At 42.2% G+C, this 17,230-nt stretch overlaps 3 protein-coding genes across 3 annotated transcripts; all 3 read left to right on the top strand.

Moving 5' to 3' along the window:
• The first annotated feature begins 522 nt into the window (after positions 1-522).
• Positions 523-2,489, top strand: LOC135104768 (trans-1,2-dihydrobenzene-1,2-diol dehydrogenase-like). Its single transcript, XM_064012351.1, has 3 exons — positions 523-556; positions 1,603-1,753; positions 2,273-2,489. Exons 2-3 carry the CDS (start codon positions 1,615-1,617, stop codon positions 2,380-2,382), a joined length of 249 nt encoding a protein of 82 aa, XP_063868421.1. The 5' UTR covers positions 523-556; positions 1,603-1,614; the 3' UTR covers positions 2,383-2,489.
• A 2,133-nt stretch (positions 2,490-4,622) lies between these two features.
• LOC135104763 (trans-1,2-dihydrobenzene-1,2-diol dehydrogenase-like) lies at positions 4,623-9,296 on the top strand. Its single transcript, XM_064012342.1, has 8 exons — positions 4,623-4,772; positions 5,415-5,627; positions 5,782-5,945; positions 6,455-6,582; positions 6,909-7,032; positions 7,540-7,665; positions 8,398-8,548; positions 9,080-9,296. The coding sequence occupies exons 2-8, from the start codon at positions 5,426-5,428 to the stop codon at positions 9,187-9,189; spliced, it is 1,005 nt and encodes a 334-aa protein (XP_063868412.1). The 5' UTR covers positions 4,623-4,772; positions 5,415-5,425; the 3' UTR covers positions 9,190-9,296.
• A 995-nt stretch (positions 9,297-10,291) lies between these two features.
• LOC135104766 (trans-1,2-dihydrobenzene-1,2-diol dehydrogenase-like) lies at positions 10,292-16,162 on the top strand. Its single transcript, XM_064012347.1, has 8 exons — positions 10,292-10,451; positions 11,089-11,301; positions 11,455-11,618; positions 12,134-12,261; positions 12,592-12,715; positions 13,218-13,343; positions 14,141-14,291; positions 15,953-16,162. The coding sequence occupies exons 2-8, from the start codon at positions 11,100-11,102 to the stop codon at positions 16,060-16,062; spliced, it is 1,005 nt and encodes a 334-aa protein (XP_063868417.1). The 5' UTR covers positions 10,292-10,451; positions 11,089-11,099; the 3' UTR covers positions 16,063-16,162.
• Positions 16,163-17,230: the final 1,068 nt, after the last annotated feature.

Genomic DNA, 17,230 nt, shown 5'->3' with positions numbered 1-17,230 from the left:
GACAAGTTAGAATCATTCCTAATTACAAAATATTAATAGAGTACAAGTGCCTGAGCACTCTGCTTGATAGGTAGTCAGTTACTACAGCGGCTCAAGGTTACCATCATGTTGCTGGTGGCCAGAAAGCATCGTGATGTTGCCATATTGATATATTGATGCTAAAGTTGATGCTTAACATCGATCTATTCTTGTTTCTTCTTCAGTTTCCAAAGAATAGTCAGGAAGGTAATTACGATCTAAAATCACCTAATAGATGCTCGCCTCGTTCGGTAGGTATTTCATCCACAGTGCGAAGTTGTTCAGAACTGTTAGGGTGCGTTAAATGTTTCGTCTGCTCTATTAATTCCAGTTTAACACTGAGCCTTTATAAATGTAAGAGGGGCACTGGCCTATAGCTAGGGCTAAAGAGAGAGAGAGAGAGAGAGAGAGAGAGAGGAGGGGGGGGGAGGCGGCTACTGAAGTCTGGTCTAAATGATGATAATTTACGTAACTCTTTATCGCTACCTTTATCATCAACTCCGAGGCGTTCATTGTCGGCACTAAGGGCACCATAAAGGTAGAAAGGCAAAATGTGTGTGTGTGTGTGTGTGTGTGTGTGTGGTCCGATCTGATAGTAAAAATTATCATAGTTGTGCTTCCAAATAGTACTTGAGAATACTCAACATTTTGTGGTTTATCTGTCAGTGCACTTTAAGAATATCTGATTTTTTATTTTATTCGTGAAAATTCAAATATTAGTTAATTTTCTGTTCTTTTCTTTTTCTTTCTTAATTTTTGAGTTGTGTATTGATAAGAATTAATCAGTGTTTTAATGAAACCCATAAGCAATTTTTATTCCTCTATTTTTACTTATTTGCTAACACACTCACAGTTTCCAGGTTTTATATATTGACTTAAGAACATAAGAACATACGAAATAAGGGAAGCTGCAGGAAGCCATCAGGTCTACACGTGGCAGTTCCTGTATGAAATATACCTACCTATTTCCACCTATCGTCCCCATCTATAAATCCGTCTAATCTTCTCTTAAAGCTCCGTAATGTCTTAGCACTAACAACTTGATTACTGAGTCCGTTCCATTCATCTACCACACTATTGGAGAACCAATTTCTTCCTCTATTTTTTAAAACCTAAATTTTTCAACCTTGAACCCGTTATTTCTTGTTCCATCCTGATTACTGATCTTAAGAATTTTGCTTACATTCCCCCTGTTATAACACTTATACCACTTAAAGACACATCGATTTGTCGCTTAGTTTTCTATATGTTGAACAATAAATACTAAAGAGAGATACGCATGAAAGCCTGACTTGATTTACTTTCGATCTCGGTGCAGATTCTTGTTCATATTTCAAGTTACGTTGAAATTACTTCCTTCCAAATGATAAATATCGTTATTGAATCAATGACATATTCTTATGTAGAGTATATTTTCCCGTATTGAGCTGAGTAATTAGATTACTGCCAAAAAATGATAAAAAATTTAAGCTCCTGTTGCACTCTACTAATATACAAAATGGCGACTGAATGGTTCAGTGGAATTCTAACGCCTCAACAACGACGCCACGTGGAGCATACAATGAGTACTGTGTCTCACGGCAGGTTCACTGCCCAATGAAGTGCCCCGAAGTCATGGAGGGTCCGTGGGGTAAATCAATACACCCGCTGCCGAAGAATTCCTTGACATTCAACTCAAACAACAGCGAGGGAATGATGTACGAGGCGGCGGAGGTGCGCAGGTGCCTCAACGAAGGTGGGTGTGTATCTGTAATGTGTTGTCTGTAATGGTGCTAGTCTTCACTCTGTCTCCTTTTGTCACGGTTCTTATTCTTGAATAGAGGTTCGTGTTCTGAAACGCTTACGACTTCCATAAGGACAATTTTCAAAGGCCACAGTGATGGTTAGTCTGGTTCTCATTTTTTTTTTTTTTTTTTTCCTGAATGATGCAGAATTCTGGTTACATTATCACCATAATAATAAAAAAAAAAACGTTGAAAAAATCCAAAAACCGGCACATGGGGCGGAGATGCCGAGTTTAATAACTGGACCCTTAACTACGTTTTCTTAACGAAAATAGAGTCGCTATCAGCTTGTTAGTGTCGAGGCATTAGGGAACTTTAAGATATTTAATAAATTTGCTGGTGAGGATGATAGATGGTAAGTATATTTCATTTAGAGACTGCCACGTATTTGCGTGTCGGTTTCTTGGATCTTCCTTTGTTTTATAAAATTTATGTTCTTGAATGTTCCAGATTATTGTCCCTTCCCAGAGGTCTGCTGGAGAGTCCCGGGATGCCCCACGCAGAGTCCATCACGGTGGCGGAGGTCATGGAGCAAATTCGGACCCAGATGGGGACTGTGTATCCTCAGGACGCCATGTAAACACTGCACGCCAACGCCACTGAGGGCAGACGGGGCTCCAGGCTGAGAGCTACGGAATCTATCTTTCTATAATGCGCTGCCAATGACAATAAAGAGAATATTCCGCACATTTGTCAGATGCTTTACTTTTTAGAGAAGAGAATGTACATGGATAAGATGTAAAGACTGGGGTAGGACGCTGCGAAGTCATGGCGCCGTTGTGAAAACCATAAATACTCGTACATTCTAGGAAGTACTCTTTGTGCGTGGTCAGTAAGGAAGTTTTGTAAGAGATAGTGAGGCAAAAAGAGATGCATTAGCAGCCTTAGCTGGAGAGAGAGAGAGAGAGAGAGAGAGAGAGAGAGAGAGAGAGAGAGAGCATATTAAGATGTGTCCACACGGTCGAAGTGTCCGTCGAACAAACACTGCTACCGTCATAAGGCGAAGAAGGATGACGTCATAAGCTTTTAAAGGAGGGAAGTTGATATGGCAACAAACAGTGGTACCAGATAAATTTGTAAACCACAGTTTCTACTCTGTTCACCAGACAAAGACCGGCAGACAATGTTCGAAGCTGATGTCCGTTAGCAGAACACAAGTATTTACGTCAGTGTTAGTGTGGATTTCGGCGACAGGTGGTTGTTGCCAGCGTGTAGTGCAGTACATTCACCATGCAGCACAAGAAGATAAAAAAAACAAAACCTAGAAAATTACACTATACAGCATAATAATTGCTGCACTGTGTGAGGACAAGGTGACAAGGAGGGAATGTTGCAAGGACTGGTTAAAAACACTAAGAGAAAGGGGAAGTCATGCAGCCAGTAGTTAATTACAGTAGTGAAGATGTGTAAGAGGAACTAGCTGTGGAGAGCTTAGCTGCAGAGAGGTAGTGAGAGTTGTGTTTACGTGGTAAAATTGATGACATGGCGCGAAGGGTAAATAAGACACAGAGGGATCTCTGTAGAGGAATGAGTCACCCGGGAACCATTGCTGACCTTAGGGTAAGACGGGCAGGCGTGAGGTGCCGAGGGCCAGCAGGAACGAAGCCCGGAGGGACAGATTCCTTTGTATCGCCACCGAATTAGGGTGTGACTACTCCAGGAAAGATCGGACCACTACAATACAGACGCAGGTGTTGCTTGGTGACAGGCCTCCTTAAGACCCCAAACACGTGAGTTCCACATCTGTATTACGAGGAGTTGATTGCCCTAATTGGCATAATTCATAATAAGTGATACGTTATGTTGATACAGTATGTAATAGTTAGCAGTGCTACGCACGTCTTATGTTTATTGTGTATGTCTTCAGGTTTGACCAAATGCAATAAACGATTCGCGTCACCGTGTGGGTCTAAAATCCTTTAGCTGTCTTTGGGCAGCTACAATCCCTTCTTCTTCAATGACACTCAACTGTCCCCCTCTTCTACACTCAACATCCTCGGTCTGTCCTTTTTCTTATAATCTAAAATGGAAACTTCACATTTCATCTTTAGCTAAAATAGCTTCCATGAAGTTAGTCGTTCTGAGACATCTCCGCTAGTTTTTCTCATCCCCTTCCCCCAGCTGTTAACTCTGTACAAAGACCTTATCCGTCCATGTATGGTGTATGCTTCATATGTTGGGGAGGGGGGGGGGTGTTCCATTCAGAGAGAGAGAGAGAGAGAGAGAGAGAGAGAGAGAGAGAGAGAGAGAGAGAGAGCATCTCATGCGTGAACAACGCAAAATCTATATGCTTGAAGGGCCACAGCAAATGGCACCATCATCTTATTCTCCGTAATGAACGTAGGTAGATGAGGGCTTCATGATCAACTTCGAACATGAATTTCTTGCCATTAAGATAGCAGTCAAACCTGGTCACGCCGAAGACAATAACTAGACATTCCTTGTCGAAGGTGCAGTACTTTCGTTCGTTGCCGAGAGTTTCCTGTCAGTCAATTCAGCGGCTCCAGGTCGCCATCACCGTCAAGCAACATCGTGGTTTTGCCATACGCTTGTCTCGCTGTTTTTTTTTTTTTTTTTTTCGTCTACTTTTCCCTAGTCTGTTAGGGCTGAAACGGTGCCTCCTGATGAAGGACTTTTTGGATTTGGCATTTGGGAACCGTTACCCCGAGTGGATGCCCTTCCTACCCTCGGACCGCAGCCAGGATTCGAACCCGTGCGCCTGATGACCAGCGCAGCGTAGATAAGACACAGAGGAATTTTTCTGATTCTGTAAATGACGCAGCGCGCAGGATAGATAAGACACAGGAACTCTGCTGATTATGAACAAATGGGTCACCCGCGTCGTATATCCACTCCAGCAACCTCAGAAAGGGACAAATTGCGCCCAGTCTTCAGAGAGAGAGAGGTGTCACGACTCACACTTGGTTTTCTCCATAAACCCTAGACCTTCAAACGCCGACCCTCATAGTCGTAAGTGTTACGTTGTGGTTAATTAGCTGTCTAAGTAACTACTACGTGTTAAAATACACTGGAAATTATTATATATGTATCACATTTGCGTTTATTTTATTCTTTATCATTATTAATGCTTAAACCATTATGTATTTTGTTTATCATATTGCACTAAATTATCACGGAATCAGTTATCTTTTTATGATACTAATGTGTCTTATCTGCATGTGAATGATTTATTGTATTTCAATAAGCCTCGTGCTGATGTCAATGAATTATCACTACAGGTTAACCGCATTAAAGTGAGTAAACGACTGGGTCGTTTGTCACCCTGAACCACTACAGACGTGACGGCATTTACAGTTTCAATATGTACGAAACATTTCAGAAAATAGATCAGCAAGACAGTACAGTGTGTGTGTGTGTGTGTGTGTGTGTGTGTGTGTGTGTGTGTGTGTGTGTGTGTGTGTGTGTGTGATTGATACAGAGTAACACGCTGGAGGGATGGTGGAGAGCAGCATGACACTGGTTAATGGGACAAGCTACAGCAATTATTGGATATGTCTGATTAAATGACTTGGCTCTGATACATCTCCTCTTTCACATTTCATCAAGAACATAATCAAATATATTAGTGAGTGACTATATAATTTCCAAAAGCTGTCTGCAACATGGCCACTCGATGGGGCATCATCAGCGCCGGGTTGACATCCAGTGACTTCGTGTCGGCGATGCAAGTCCTCCCAAAGGAGGAGCATCAAGTGGTGGCAGTGGCTGCGCGCTCCCTGCAAGACGCCAAAAACTTCGCAGCCAAGTTTGACATCGAGAAGGCTTATGGGTCGTACAGCGAGGTGGCCAACGATCCCAACGTGGGTGAGTGAGGCGCCACAAATTGTCGCTTTATTCTTTGGAGGTAAATTATTCATGTTTAGTTAAGAGAAATCATGGGACTCAATTTCAATGTTCTTCATTTCACCATTCATAGACACTCACTTCAACATCCAATGCTTGTCTTCATCCAATGCAGACGTGGTGTACATCGGCACCATCCAGACCTACCACCTGCCAGTGGCCACCGAGATGCTGAAGGCAGGGAAGGCCGTGCTGTGCGAGAAGCCGTTATGCATGAACGTGAGGGAGACCCGGCAGCTGATACAGACGGCACAGGAGTGTGGCGTCTTCTTCATGGAGGTGAGGCTGACGAAAATGGTGGGAAGAGAGAGGGATTTCATTACGTATCCAATGTCAATTTCTTGTTATTACATCAGAATGTAATTGAAACTCTGTCTAACTATTTCCCCTTCACACAAACTGCCTTATTCTAAGTGAGGAGATGTCGCGGAGCCTTCTTCTTCTTCTTTTTTTCTTTTTATCAGTCAATCTACAGTAAGAGAGGATTATCAGGTTCTCTCAAGAACTATATTGACCAAACACACCGGAACTCTTTTCCACCCAACTATTTTGGGAAACAACCACAAAACAAAACAGTCAAACACTGGACTTTCCTTCACATTAAAAGAATATCGCCATCATTCCTAACATTTGAAATCGCTTTATAAGAAAGCACTTCGTTAAAACCATAACGGACATACTGCAACTTTCACCGCTTTTAATAATTCAAGCTGTTGACCACATGACCGAAACTCACCAAACATTCTCATGTGCATCATAAGAGTCTAATTACGTTACTCTCTCCATAGGCTGCCTGGTCCAGGTTCTTCCCGGTCTACAGAGAGTTGTCTCGCAGGCTGAAGGACGGAGAGATAGGCGAGGTGGTGCAGGTCATTGCGTCCTTCTGCAAGAATTTGCCTCATGTGGAAAGACTTCAGTAAGAGACTATATTTTTCTATGTTTATAGGAAAGTTCTCTCTCTCTCTCTCTCTCTCTCTCTCTCTCTCTCTCTCTCTCTCTCTCTCTCTCTCTCTCTCTCTCTCTCTCTCTCTCTCTCTCTCATTCTTTCTCTGTATGTGTGTGTGTGTGTGTGTGTGTAAACAAAACTGCTTCCATTAAGATAAAATTTAAAAAAATTCAAAATATTGGAAAATCCTAAAATAACTTTGAAATAACTAGTTGCTGAGGACGTTCTGAATACATTCAACAACATGAAAAAATGAGTTCAGTGTAATACAGGTAATACATGAAATACTTTCCCAGGCGGCCGGAGACGGGCGGCGGTGTGACATTGGAAATTGGCTTCTACCCAGTGCAGCTGACCACTCTGGCTATGGGCGGAGACAAGCCGCTCAAGGTGCTCGCCGGGGGCCATCTGAACAAGAATGTGAGTTGAACATTGGTGAAGCAATGAACAGTAGGTGAGAGAAGGAAATAATTTTTCGATAACTGCGCATGATTTGACTCAAGGTGTGTGTAGGGAGATACAAAACGTGTTTCCTGACACACACACACACACACACACACACACACACACACACAAAAAAAAAAAAAAAAAAAAGACTGCAAAAGGAAAGCTAATCTACATGAAGAAGTTTCCAATCTTATAAACAAACTTGGTATGCAAATTGACAGATAAATAGAGAAAAACAGGTTTCAAATCACTTAACCCTTTGACTGCTGACGACACAATATCATCTGTTACTTTTCTCAGTCAAATAAAGCCACAAGCGCTGAAAAGTTTAAATTACTCAATAATTTTTTGCAACCAGTGGTGTTTAGAAGATGTATTCTAAACTTACATCAGACCATTTCATTGAGCGTAAGGAAAAACCACTGAATTCAGAGTCAGATGTTCGCGAACGATATAAAGTTCCGTCTTCTCCCGCGGCAGGGCGTGGACGAGACCATCAGCGCCTGCCTCGTGTACTCCAACGGCCGCGTGGCTTCCCTCTCTGCGTCCATGAGAGCCGACCTTCTCTCCGAGGCGTTCATTGTCGGCACTAAGGGCACCATAAAGGTAGAAAGAGAGAAAATGTGTGTGTGTGTGTGTGTGTGTGTGTGTGTGTGTGTGGTCCGATCTGATGGTAAAAATTATCCTGGTTATATTTCTAAATAGTACTTGAGAATAATCAACATTTTGTGGTTTGTCTGTCAGAGCATCTTCAGAATATCTGATCTTTTATTTTATTCGTGAAAATTCAAATATTAATTTATTGACTTACTGTTCTTCTCTTTCCTTCTTTCTGAATTTTTCAATTGTGTATTGGTAAGAATTAACCAGTATTTTAATGAAACCCATGAGCAATTTTTATTCCTCTATTTTTGCATATTTGCTAACACAGTCACAGTTTCCAGGTTTTATATATTGACTTAGCTCTATTTACATTTATACTTCCATTTGTCGCTTAGTTTTCGATATATTGGACAATAAATACACAAAAGAGATACGCATGAAAGCCTGAATTAATTTACTTTCGATTTCGGTGAGGTTCTTGTTTATATTTCAAGTTAAGTTGAAATTACTCCCAAATGATAAACATCGTTATTGTATCATTGACATATTCTTCTGTAGAGTATATTTGCCCTTATTGAGCTGAGTAATTAGATTACCGCCAGCAGTAATTAAAACTTCAAGCTCCTGTTGCACTCTGTTAATTTACAAGATGATGACAGAATGATTCAATGGAATTTTGACGCCCCAGCAACGAGGCCACGTGGAGCATATAACGAGTGCTGTGTCTCATGCCAGGTTCACCACCCCATGAAGTGCCCGGAAGTCATGGAGGGTCCGTGGGGTAAATCAGTTCACCCGCTGCCGAAGAATTCCTTCACATTCCACTACAACAACAGCGAGGGACTGATGTACGAGGCGGCGGAGGTGCGCAGGTGCCTCAACGAAGGTGGGTGTAATTTGTAATGTGTTGTCTGTAATGGTGCTAGTCTTCATTCTCTTCTTCCTAGTCACTGTTCTTATTCTTGAATACAGGCTCGTGTTCTGAAACGCATAGGACTTTCATAAGGACAGTTTTCAATGGTCACAGAGATGGTTAGTTTGGTTCTCATGACGTTTTTTTTTTTTTTTCTCATGATGCAAATTCTTGTTACACTATCATCACAATAATCAAAACAACGTTGAAAACAACTCGAAAACCTGCACTAAACTAGACGTTAATTGTAGGGTAGAGATGACAAGATACTTAATAATTGGAACCTTGACTACGTTTTCTGCGCCAGAATAGATTAAGTAATGAGTTTGTTAGTGCCGAAGCATTAGGGAACTTTAAGAGATTTAATAAATTTGCTGGTGAGGATGATAGGTTGTTAGTATATTTAATTTAGAGACTTCCACGTATTGGCGTGACGGTTTCTTGGATCTTCCTTTGTTTTATTTATGTTCTTGAATGTCACAGATCACTGTCCCTTCCCTACAGGTCTGCTGGAGAGTCCCGGGATGCCCCACGCAGAGTCCATCACGGTGGCGGAGGTCATGGAGCAAATTCGGACCCAGGTGGGGACTGTGTATCCTCAGGACGCCATGTAAACACTGCACGCCAACGCCACTGAGGGCAGACGGGGCTCCAGGCTGAGAGCTACGGAATCTATCTTTCTATAATGCGCTGCCAATGACAATAAAGAGAATATTCCGCACATTTGACAGATGCTTTCCCTTTTAGAGAAGAGAATGTACATGGATAAGATGTAAAGACTGGGGTAGGACGCTGCGAAGTCATGGCGCCGTTGTGAAAACCATAAATACATTCTAGGAAGTACTCTTTGTGCGTGGTCAGTAAGGAAGTTTTGTAAGAGATAGTGAGGCAAAAAGAGATGCATTAGCAACCTTAGCTGGAGAGAGAGAGAGAGAGAGAGAGAGAGAGAGAGAGAGAGAGAGAGAGAGAGAGAGAGAGAGAGAGAGAGAGAGAGAGAGAGTTGGGTGAATATGGCAGAAGAATATTTACGTAACTCTTCCTCAACTTGAAGTGCAAGTACTTGAACACTTGCTTGATAAGATGTCATTCAATTCAGTGGTTCCAGGTCGCCATCACCGTCGAGCAACATCGTAGTGTTGCCATACGCTTGTCTCGCTGTACGCTGTGAAATTCACGCTTGGGTAAACATAAAATGAATTTTCGCTACTTTCACTCATATCTAAAAATCGAATAATAGAGTATCATCCCCAGGTAGATTATTAACCAGGGTATTTGAAACCCAGCATTATGTGTTTTCAATCTCAACTCTAAGGTGTTACCAGGAACAACGGACACAACAAAACTAAAGCATTTGGCTTGTAGAAGCCCAACACCAGTCTGATTTTCGCCTCAGGACTTTATATTAGCTAGAAACATTCCTTCCACGTGTATGTTTCTGTAGTTGCCAGCTGTGTCGCCTCACTATGTCCTGTGAGGCTGTTGGTGAGAGACTAATGTGAAGCATGTGTAACAATAAGGAAACTAAATTTATTAGAGTGGTTAGCTGCAGTTGTGTAGTTGTGCGAGAGGAACTAGCTGTGGAGAGCTAAGCTGTAGAGAGGTATTGAGGATCGTGTTTACGCGGTTAAGTTGATGGCACAGCGTAGATAAGACACAGAGGAATTTTTTTGATTCTGTAAATGACGCATCGCGCAGGATAGATAAGACACAGGAACTCTGCTGATTGTGAACAAATGGGCCACCCGCGTCGTATATCCACTCCAGCAACCTCAGAAAGGGACAAATTGCGCCCAGTCTTCAGAGAGAGAGAGGTGTCACGACTCACACTTGGTTTTCTCCATAAACCCTAGACCTTCAAACGCCGACCCTCATAGTCGTAAGTGTTACGTTGTGGTTAATTAGCTAAGTAACTACTACGTGTTAAAATACACTGGGAATTATTATATATGTATCACATTTGCGTTTATTTTATTCTTTATCATTATTAATGCTTAAACCATTATGTATTTTGTTTATCATATTGCACTAAATTATCACGGAATCAGTTATCTTTTTATGATACCAATGTGTCTTATCTGCATGTGAATGATTTATTATATTTCAATAAGCCTCGTGCTGATGTCAATGAATTATCACTACAGGTTAACCGCATTAAAGTGAGTAAACGACTGGGTCGTTTGTCACCCTGAACCACTACAGACATGACGGCATTTACAGTTTCAATATGTACGGAACATTTCAGAAAATAGATCAGCAAGACAGTACAGTGTGTGTGTGTGTGTGTGTGTGTGTGTGTGTGTGTGTGTGTGTGTGTGTGTGTGTGTGTGTGTGTGTGATTGATACAGAGTAACACGCTGGAGGGATGGTGGAGAGCAGCATGACACTGGTTAATGGGACAAGCTACAGCAATTATTGGATGTGTGTGACTAAATGACTTGTCTATGATACATATCTTTCACATTTCATCTACGACATAATCCAGTATATTAGTGAGTGACTATAATTTCCAAAAGCTGTCTGCAACATGGCCACTCGATGGGGCATCATCAGCGCCGGGTTGACATCCAGTGACTTCGTGTCGGCGATGCAAGTCCTCCCAAAGGAGGAGCATCAGGTGGTGGCAGTGGCCGCGCGCTCCCTGCAGGACGCCAAAAACTTCGCAGCCAAGTTTGACATCGAGAAGGCTTATGGGTCGTACAGCGAGGTGGCCAACGATCCCAACGTGGGTGAGTGAGGCGCCACAAATTGTCGCTTTATTCTTTGGAGGTAAATTATTCATGTTTAGTTAAGAGAAATCATGGAACTCATTTCAATGCTCTTCATTTCACTATTCATAGACACTCACATCAACATCCAATGCTTGTCTTCATCCTATGCAGACGTGGTGTACATCGGCACCATCCAGACCTACCACCTGCCAGTGGCCACCGAGATGCTGAAGGCGGGGAAGGCCGTGCTGTGCGAGAAGCCGTTGTGCATGAACGTGAGGGAGACCCGGCAGCTGATACAGACGGCACAGGAGTGTGGCGTCTTCTTCATGGAGGTGAGGCTGACGAAAATGGTGGGAAGGGAGAGGGATTTCATTACGTATCCAATGTCAATTTCTTGTTATTACATCAGAATGTAATTGAAACTGTCTAAATATTTCCCCTTCACACAACTTGCATTATTCTAAGTGAGCAGATGTCGCGGAGCCTTCTTCTTCTTCTTTCTTTCTTTTTATCAATCAATGTACAGTAAGAGAGGATTATCAAGTTCTCTCAAGAACTATATTGACCAAACACACCGGAACTCTTTTCCACCCAACTATTTTGGGAAACAACCACGAAGCTAATATAGCAACAGTCAAACACTGGACTTTCCTTCACATTAAAAGAATATCGCCATCATTCCTAACATTTGAAATCGCTTTACAAGAAAGCATTTCGTCAAAACTATAACGGACCTACCTGCAACTTGCACCGCTTTTAATAATTCAAGCTGTTGAGCACATGACCGAAACTCACCAAACATTCTCATGTGCATCATAAGAGTCTAATTAAGTTACTCTCTCCATAGGCTGTCTGGTCCAGGTTCTTCCCGGTCTACAAAGAGTTGTCTCGCAGGCTGAAGGACGGAGAGATAGGCGAGGTGGTGCAGGTCATTGCGTCTTTCGGCAAGAATTTGCCTCATGTGGAAAGACTTCAGTAAGAGACTATATTTCCAAGTTTACAGAAATCTCTCTCTCTCTCTCTCTCTCTCTCTCTCTCTCTCTCTCTCTCTCTCTCTCTGTGTGTGTGTGTGTGTGTGTGTGTGTGTGTGTGTGTGTGTGTGTGTGTGTGTGTGTGTGTGTGTGCGTGTGTGTAGACAAAACTGCTACCTTTAAAATAAAATTTCAAAAAATCCAAATAAATGTATATTGGAAAATCCTGAAATAACTTTGAAGTAACTAGTTGCTGAGGACGCTCTGGATACATTCAACAATATGAACAAATGAGTTCAGTGTAATACAGGTAATACATGAGATACTTTCCCAGGCGGCCGGAGACGGGCGGCGGTGTGACATTGGATAATGGCATCTACCCGGTGCAACTGACCACTCTGGCTATGGGCGGAGACAAGCCCCTCAAGGTGCTCGCCGGGGGCCATCTGAACAAGAATGTGAGTTGAACATTGGTGTAGCAATGAACAGAAGGTGAGAGAAGTAAATCATTTTTCGATAACTGCACATGACTTGAGTCAAGTTGTGTGCAGGCAGATACAAAACGTGTTTACTGACAAGAAAAAAAATTTACTGACAAAAAAAAAAAAAAAATACAACAAAAGGAAGGCTGGCCTACATGAGGAAGTTCCCAATCTTATGAACAAACTTGGTATGCAAATAGATAAATAAAGAAAAACAGGTTTCAAATCACTTAACCCTTTAACTCCTGACGACACAATACCATCTGTTACTTTTCTCAGTCAAATAAAACCACAAGCGCTGAAAGGTTTAAACTACTCAGTCATTTTTTGCAGCCAGTGGTGTTTAGAAATTGTATTCTAAACTTACACCAGACCATTTCATTGAGAGTAAGGAGAAATCATTGAATTCAGAGCCAGATGTCAGTGAAATACGTATATACATAGGAACGATATAAAGTTCAGTTTTCTGCCGCACTAGGGCGTGGACGAGACCATCAGCGCCTGCCTCGTGTACTCCAACGGGCGTGTGGCTTCCCTCTCTGCGTCTATGAGAGCCGATCTTCCCTCTGAGGCGTTCATTGTCGGCACTAAGGGCACCATAAAGGTAGAAAGACAAAATGTGTGTGCGTGTGTGTGTGTGTGTGTGTGTGTGTGTGTGTGTGTGTGTGTGTGTGTGTGTGTGTGTGTGTGTGTGTGTGTGTGTGTGTGTGTGTGTGTGTTCCGATCTGAGAGTAAAAATTATCCTAGTTATATTTCCAAATAGTACTTGAGAATAACCAACATTTTGTGGTTTGTCTGTCAGAGCACTTTGAGGATATCCATTTTTTTTTTATTTCATTCGTGGAAATTGAAATATTAATTAACCGATTTACTGTTCTTTTGTTTCCTTCTTTCTTAAATTTTCAGTTGTGTATTGGTAAGAATTAACCAGTATCTTAATGAAATCCATAAGCAGTTTGTATTCCTCTATTGTTGTATATTTGCTAACACTCACTGTTTCCAGGTTTTATATATTGACTTAGCTCTATTTACATTTATACATCCATTTGTCGCTTAGTTTTCGATATATTGGACAATAAATACCAATAAGAGATATGCATGAAAACCTAAATTAATTTACTTTCGATTTCTTTGCAGGTTCTTGTTCATATTTCATGTTACATTTAAATTACTCTCTTCCAAATGATAAATATCGTTATTGAATCATTGACATATTCTTCTATGAGTAGACTTGTCCTTATTGAGTTGAGCAATTAGATTACTGCCAATAGTGATTAAAACTTTAAGCTCCTGTTGCACTCTACTAATGTACAAAATGGCGACTGAATGATGCAATGGAATTCTGACGCCTCAACAACGACGCCACGTGGAGCATACAATGAGTACTGTGTCTCACGGCAGGTTCACTGCCCAATGAAGTGCCCCGAAGTCATGGAGGGTCCGTGGGGTAAATCAATACACCCGCTGCCGAAGAATTCCTTGACATTCAACTCAAACAACAGCGAGGGAATGATGTACGAGGCGGCGGAGGTGCGCAGGTGCCTCAACGAAGGTGGGTGTATATTTTCTTACGAGCTGTACTAATAATAATGGACAAAACGGAGAGGAGAGAGACAAGGGGGAGAGCGGGACTTGGACACGTTCCCCCAAACGGGTAGCCAGGCACGCCAGATGTTACCGTAAAACTTAAATAATTGAGAGGTTGATCTTCCCCACTCGATTTCCCCATTTCCTTTTGCTTCTTAAGTTAAAAAAGAGGTGTCACTATTGTTTCTCTATTCTTCGTCCTATATACTTAGATGGACCCTTGGGATCCATCTTCGCCTCCCTGGCTACCTTTAATTCATAATTATTTTTAGCTTTCCTCATTAACCTCCTGACTGTTCTAACTAATTCATTATACTGTGGATAATTATTAGTCATTATTATTATTGTTGTTATTATATATCATATAAGGCCCTCTGGAAGGACCAAATCTGGAAGAAGCCTCATATCCAACACAGCATTTATGAATAATATCGGCTGTTCCTATAAGAGAGGGGGTGTTCTGTGCACAGTCTTGTCTTGTTGCGTTGTTATACAGAATATTTTGATGGGAGCAGGCTCTATTCTCTTTCCTTTTTTTGGCTAAGTGCAGTATCTGGTTGTGATTCTATTGTGTATGTGTGTGTAGTGTATTTGTCAAATGCTAGTAATGTCCGGGCACGGAGCTGTGCTTGCACAGAGTTATAGAATTATACCACGATTTGCGCTAGGCTGCAGTTATCTATGTTCTTTCCGGATTCCCACCAGTTTTATAGGAGGTGGAGTCTGTCTTCTGGAAGATTGTAAATATACTGTCATCTGGCCAGAGTGAATAATATTTCTGTTGGACGATGGATGGTTCCATTACTGCTGGCGGTTTGTCCAACGGGACAAACCCTCGCCCTATCAGTACGTCGTCTATACTGTCTGCGCTCTAGAACCTGGCTTACTGATCCTTTCCAGCTTGGCGTTTGTTATCTTCTCTTCTCGGTCGGTCGGTTAAATCAGATGGGGGCCTCAGAGATTTGATAGTTGTAAACGACCAACAGGTGTCTGGGTTCGCTGCATTTGTGCCCTGAACTAAGCCATATATGAGGTGGTTTAGGGAAGCTGACCCGAGTTAGTGGCAGCTGAGAGAGGGGCAGAACCTAGTCCTAACGATCTGTAATATGTTGTCTGTAATGGTGCTAGTCTTCATTCTCTCTCCCTCTTAGTCACGGTCCTTATTCTTGAATAGAGGTTCGTATTTTGAAAAGCATAGTAGTTTCATAAGTGCAGTTTTCAAAAGCCACAGAAATGGTTAGTTTGGTTCTCAAGATTTTTTTTTCCTTGATGATGCAGAATTCTTGGTACACTATTACCACAATAATCAAAACAACGTTGAAAACAATCCAAAAACCTGCACTAGACTAGAACCTGTTAATTGTAGAGCAGAGATGCCGAGACTTTAATAACTGGACCCTTGACTATGTTTTCTGCACCAAACTAGACTCAGTAATCAGCTTGTTAGTGCCGAGACATTAGGAAACTTTAAGAGATTTGATAAATTTACTGATGAGGATAATAAATGGAAATAGGTTAGTATAATTCATTTAGAGACCGCCACTTATTGGCATGACGGCTTCCTGGTTCTTCCATTTGTTTTATTTATATTCTTGAATGTCACAGATTACTGTCCCTTCCTTACAGGTCTGCTGGAGAGTCCCGGGATGCCTCACGCAGAGTCCATCACGTTGGCGGAGGTCATGGAGCAAATCCGGACCCAGGTGGGGACTGTGTATCCTCAGGACTCCATGTAAACACTGCACGCCGGCGCCACTGAAGGCAGGCGGCGCTCCAGGATGAGATCTATGGAAATTATCCTCCTATGATGTGTCACCAATAAAAATAATGAGAATATTCCTCATATTTGTCAGATGCTTTATCTTTTAGAGAAGAGAATGTTCATGGATAAGATATAAAGACTGGGGTTAGGCGCCGCGAAGTAATATAGCGTCGTTGCGAAAACCATAAATACATTCTAGGAAGTACTCATTTGTGTGGTCAGTTAGGATATTTTGTAAGAGATAACGAGGCAAAAGGAGATGCATCAGCAGGCTCATCAGCTGGAGAGAGAGAGAGAGAGAGAGAGAGAGAGAGAGAGAGAGAGAGAGAGAGAGAGAGAGAGAGAGAGAGAGAGAGAGAGAGAGCATCTCAGGCGTGAAGATAAGGCACTGCCGAATCACCTGTGTAAATAAGTGAAGACAATAAACAGAATACAAGTGCAGCGAGAGGCCACGTCCTCTCGCTCAAGACTCGTGCGTCTATTCAGCAGAGAAAGGCAAACCCTAGAAGCATTAATTGGTTTATGTAAGAAGACAACAACAAAGTAAAGACGCAAAATTAGGCAAAACAGACACGTAAGGTACCCCCCATTCGACGCCAGATGAAGGACAGCAGACAGAGAATAGGAGGCGTAACAAGGTGTATCGAAGAAAAACAGCTTCAGTGACAAGGTGTCTGCCTCATCCTAAGCAGGGGAAAATTTTCTGGGACATCTTGAGAAGCGCCAGGCAGAGCAGGAGTGTGCGAGTAGAGGAAAAGCTCGCAGTGCTCTACCGTGAAGAGAATGATGAGCTTCTGAGGGACCTCGCCTACCCTCAGGATGGACTGGTAGGGACGAATGGGGGGCGGTGGTTAAGTAGGAAGCCGGCGAATTAAAGTGTTGATCCCGTGGTTCGGTTTTCTGAGAGAAAGAAAGGCTGGAGATTGGTGATTATAAAGGCACGAGTGTTGGTGGTGGAGTGTGTAGGTGAACAAGGTGTTGGCGCTGACGGTCCTTGTACTATCCTCCTTCCCTCCGAACAAAAAATCTTCAGTAAGTAGATTACGAAATGAGGAAGAAGCCAAAACTAAAACTAAGATAAAGCTGAGTAACTGGAGGAACTTCAACAAGATCTATTTAAGAGGTCAGCTCCTACGTTGTCT

The sequence above is a fragment of the Scylla paramamosain genome, chromosome 11 (genome assembly GCF_035594125.1).
Source record: "Scylla paramamosain isolate STU-SP2022 chromosome 11, ASM3559412v1, whole genome shotgun sequence".
NCBI classification, from domain to species: domain Eukaryota; kingdom Metazoa; phylum Arthropoda; class Malacostraca; order Decapoda; family Portunidae; genus Scylla; species Scylla paramamosain.
Note: the sequence above shows the minus strand (reverse complement) of the source record. Positions and strands in the feature narration are given on the sequence as shown.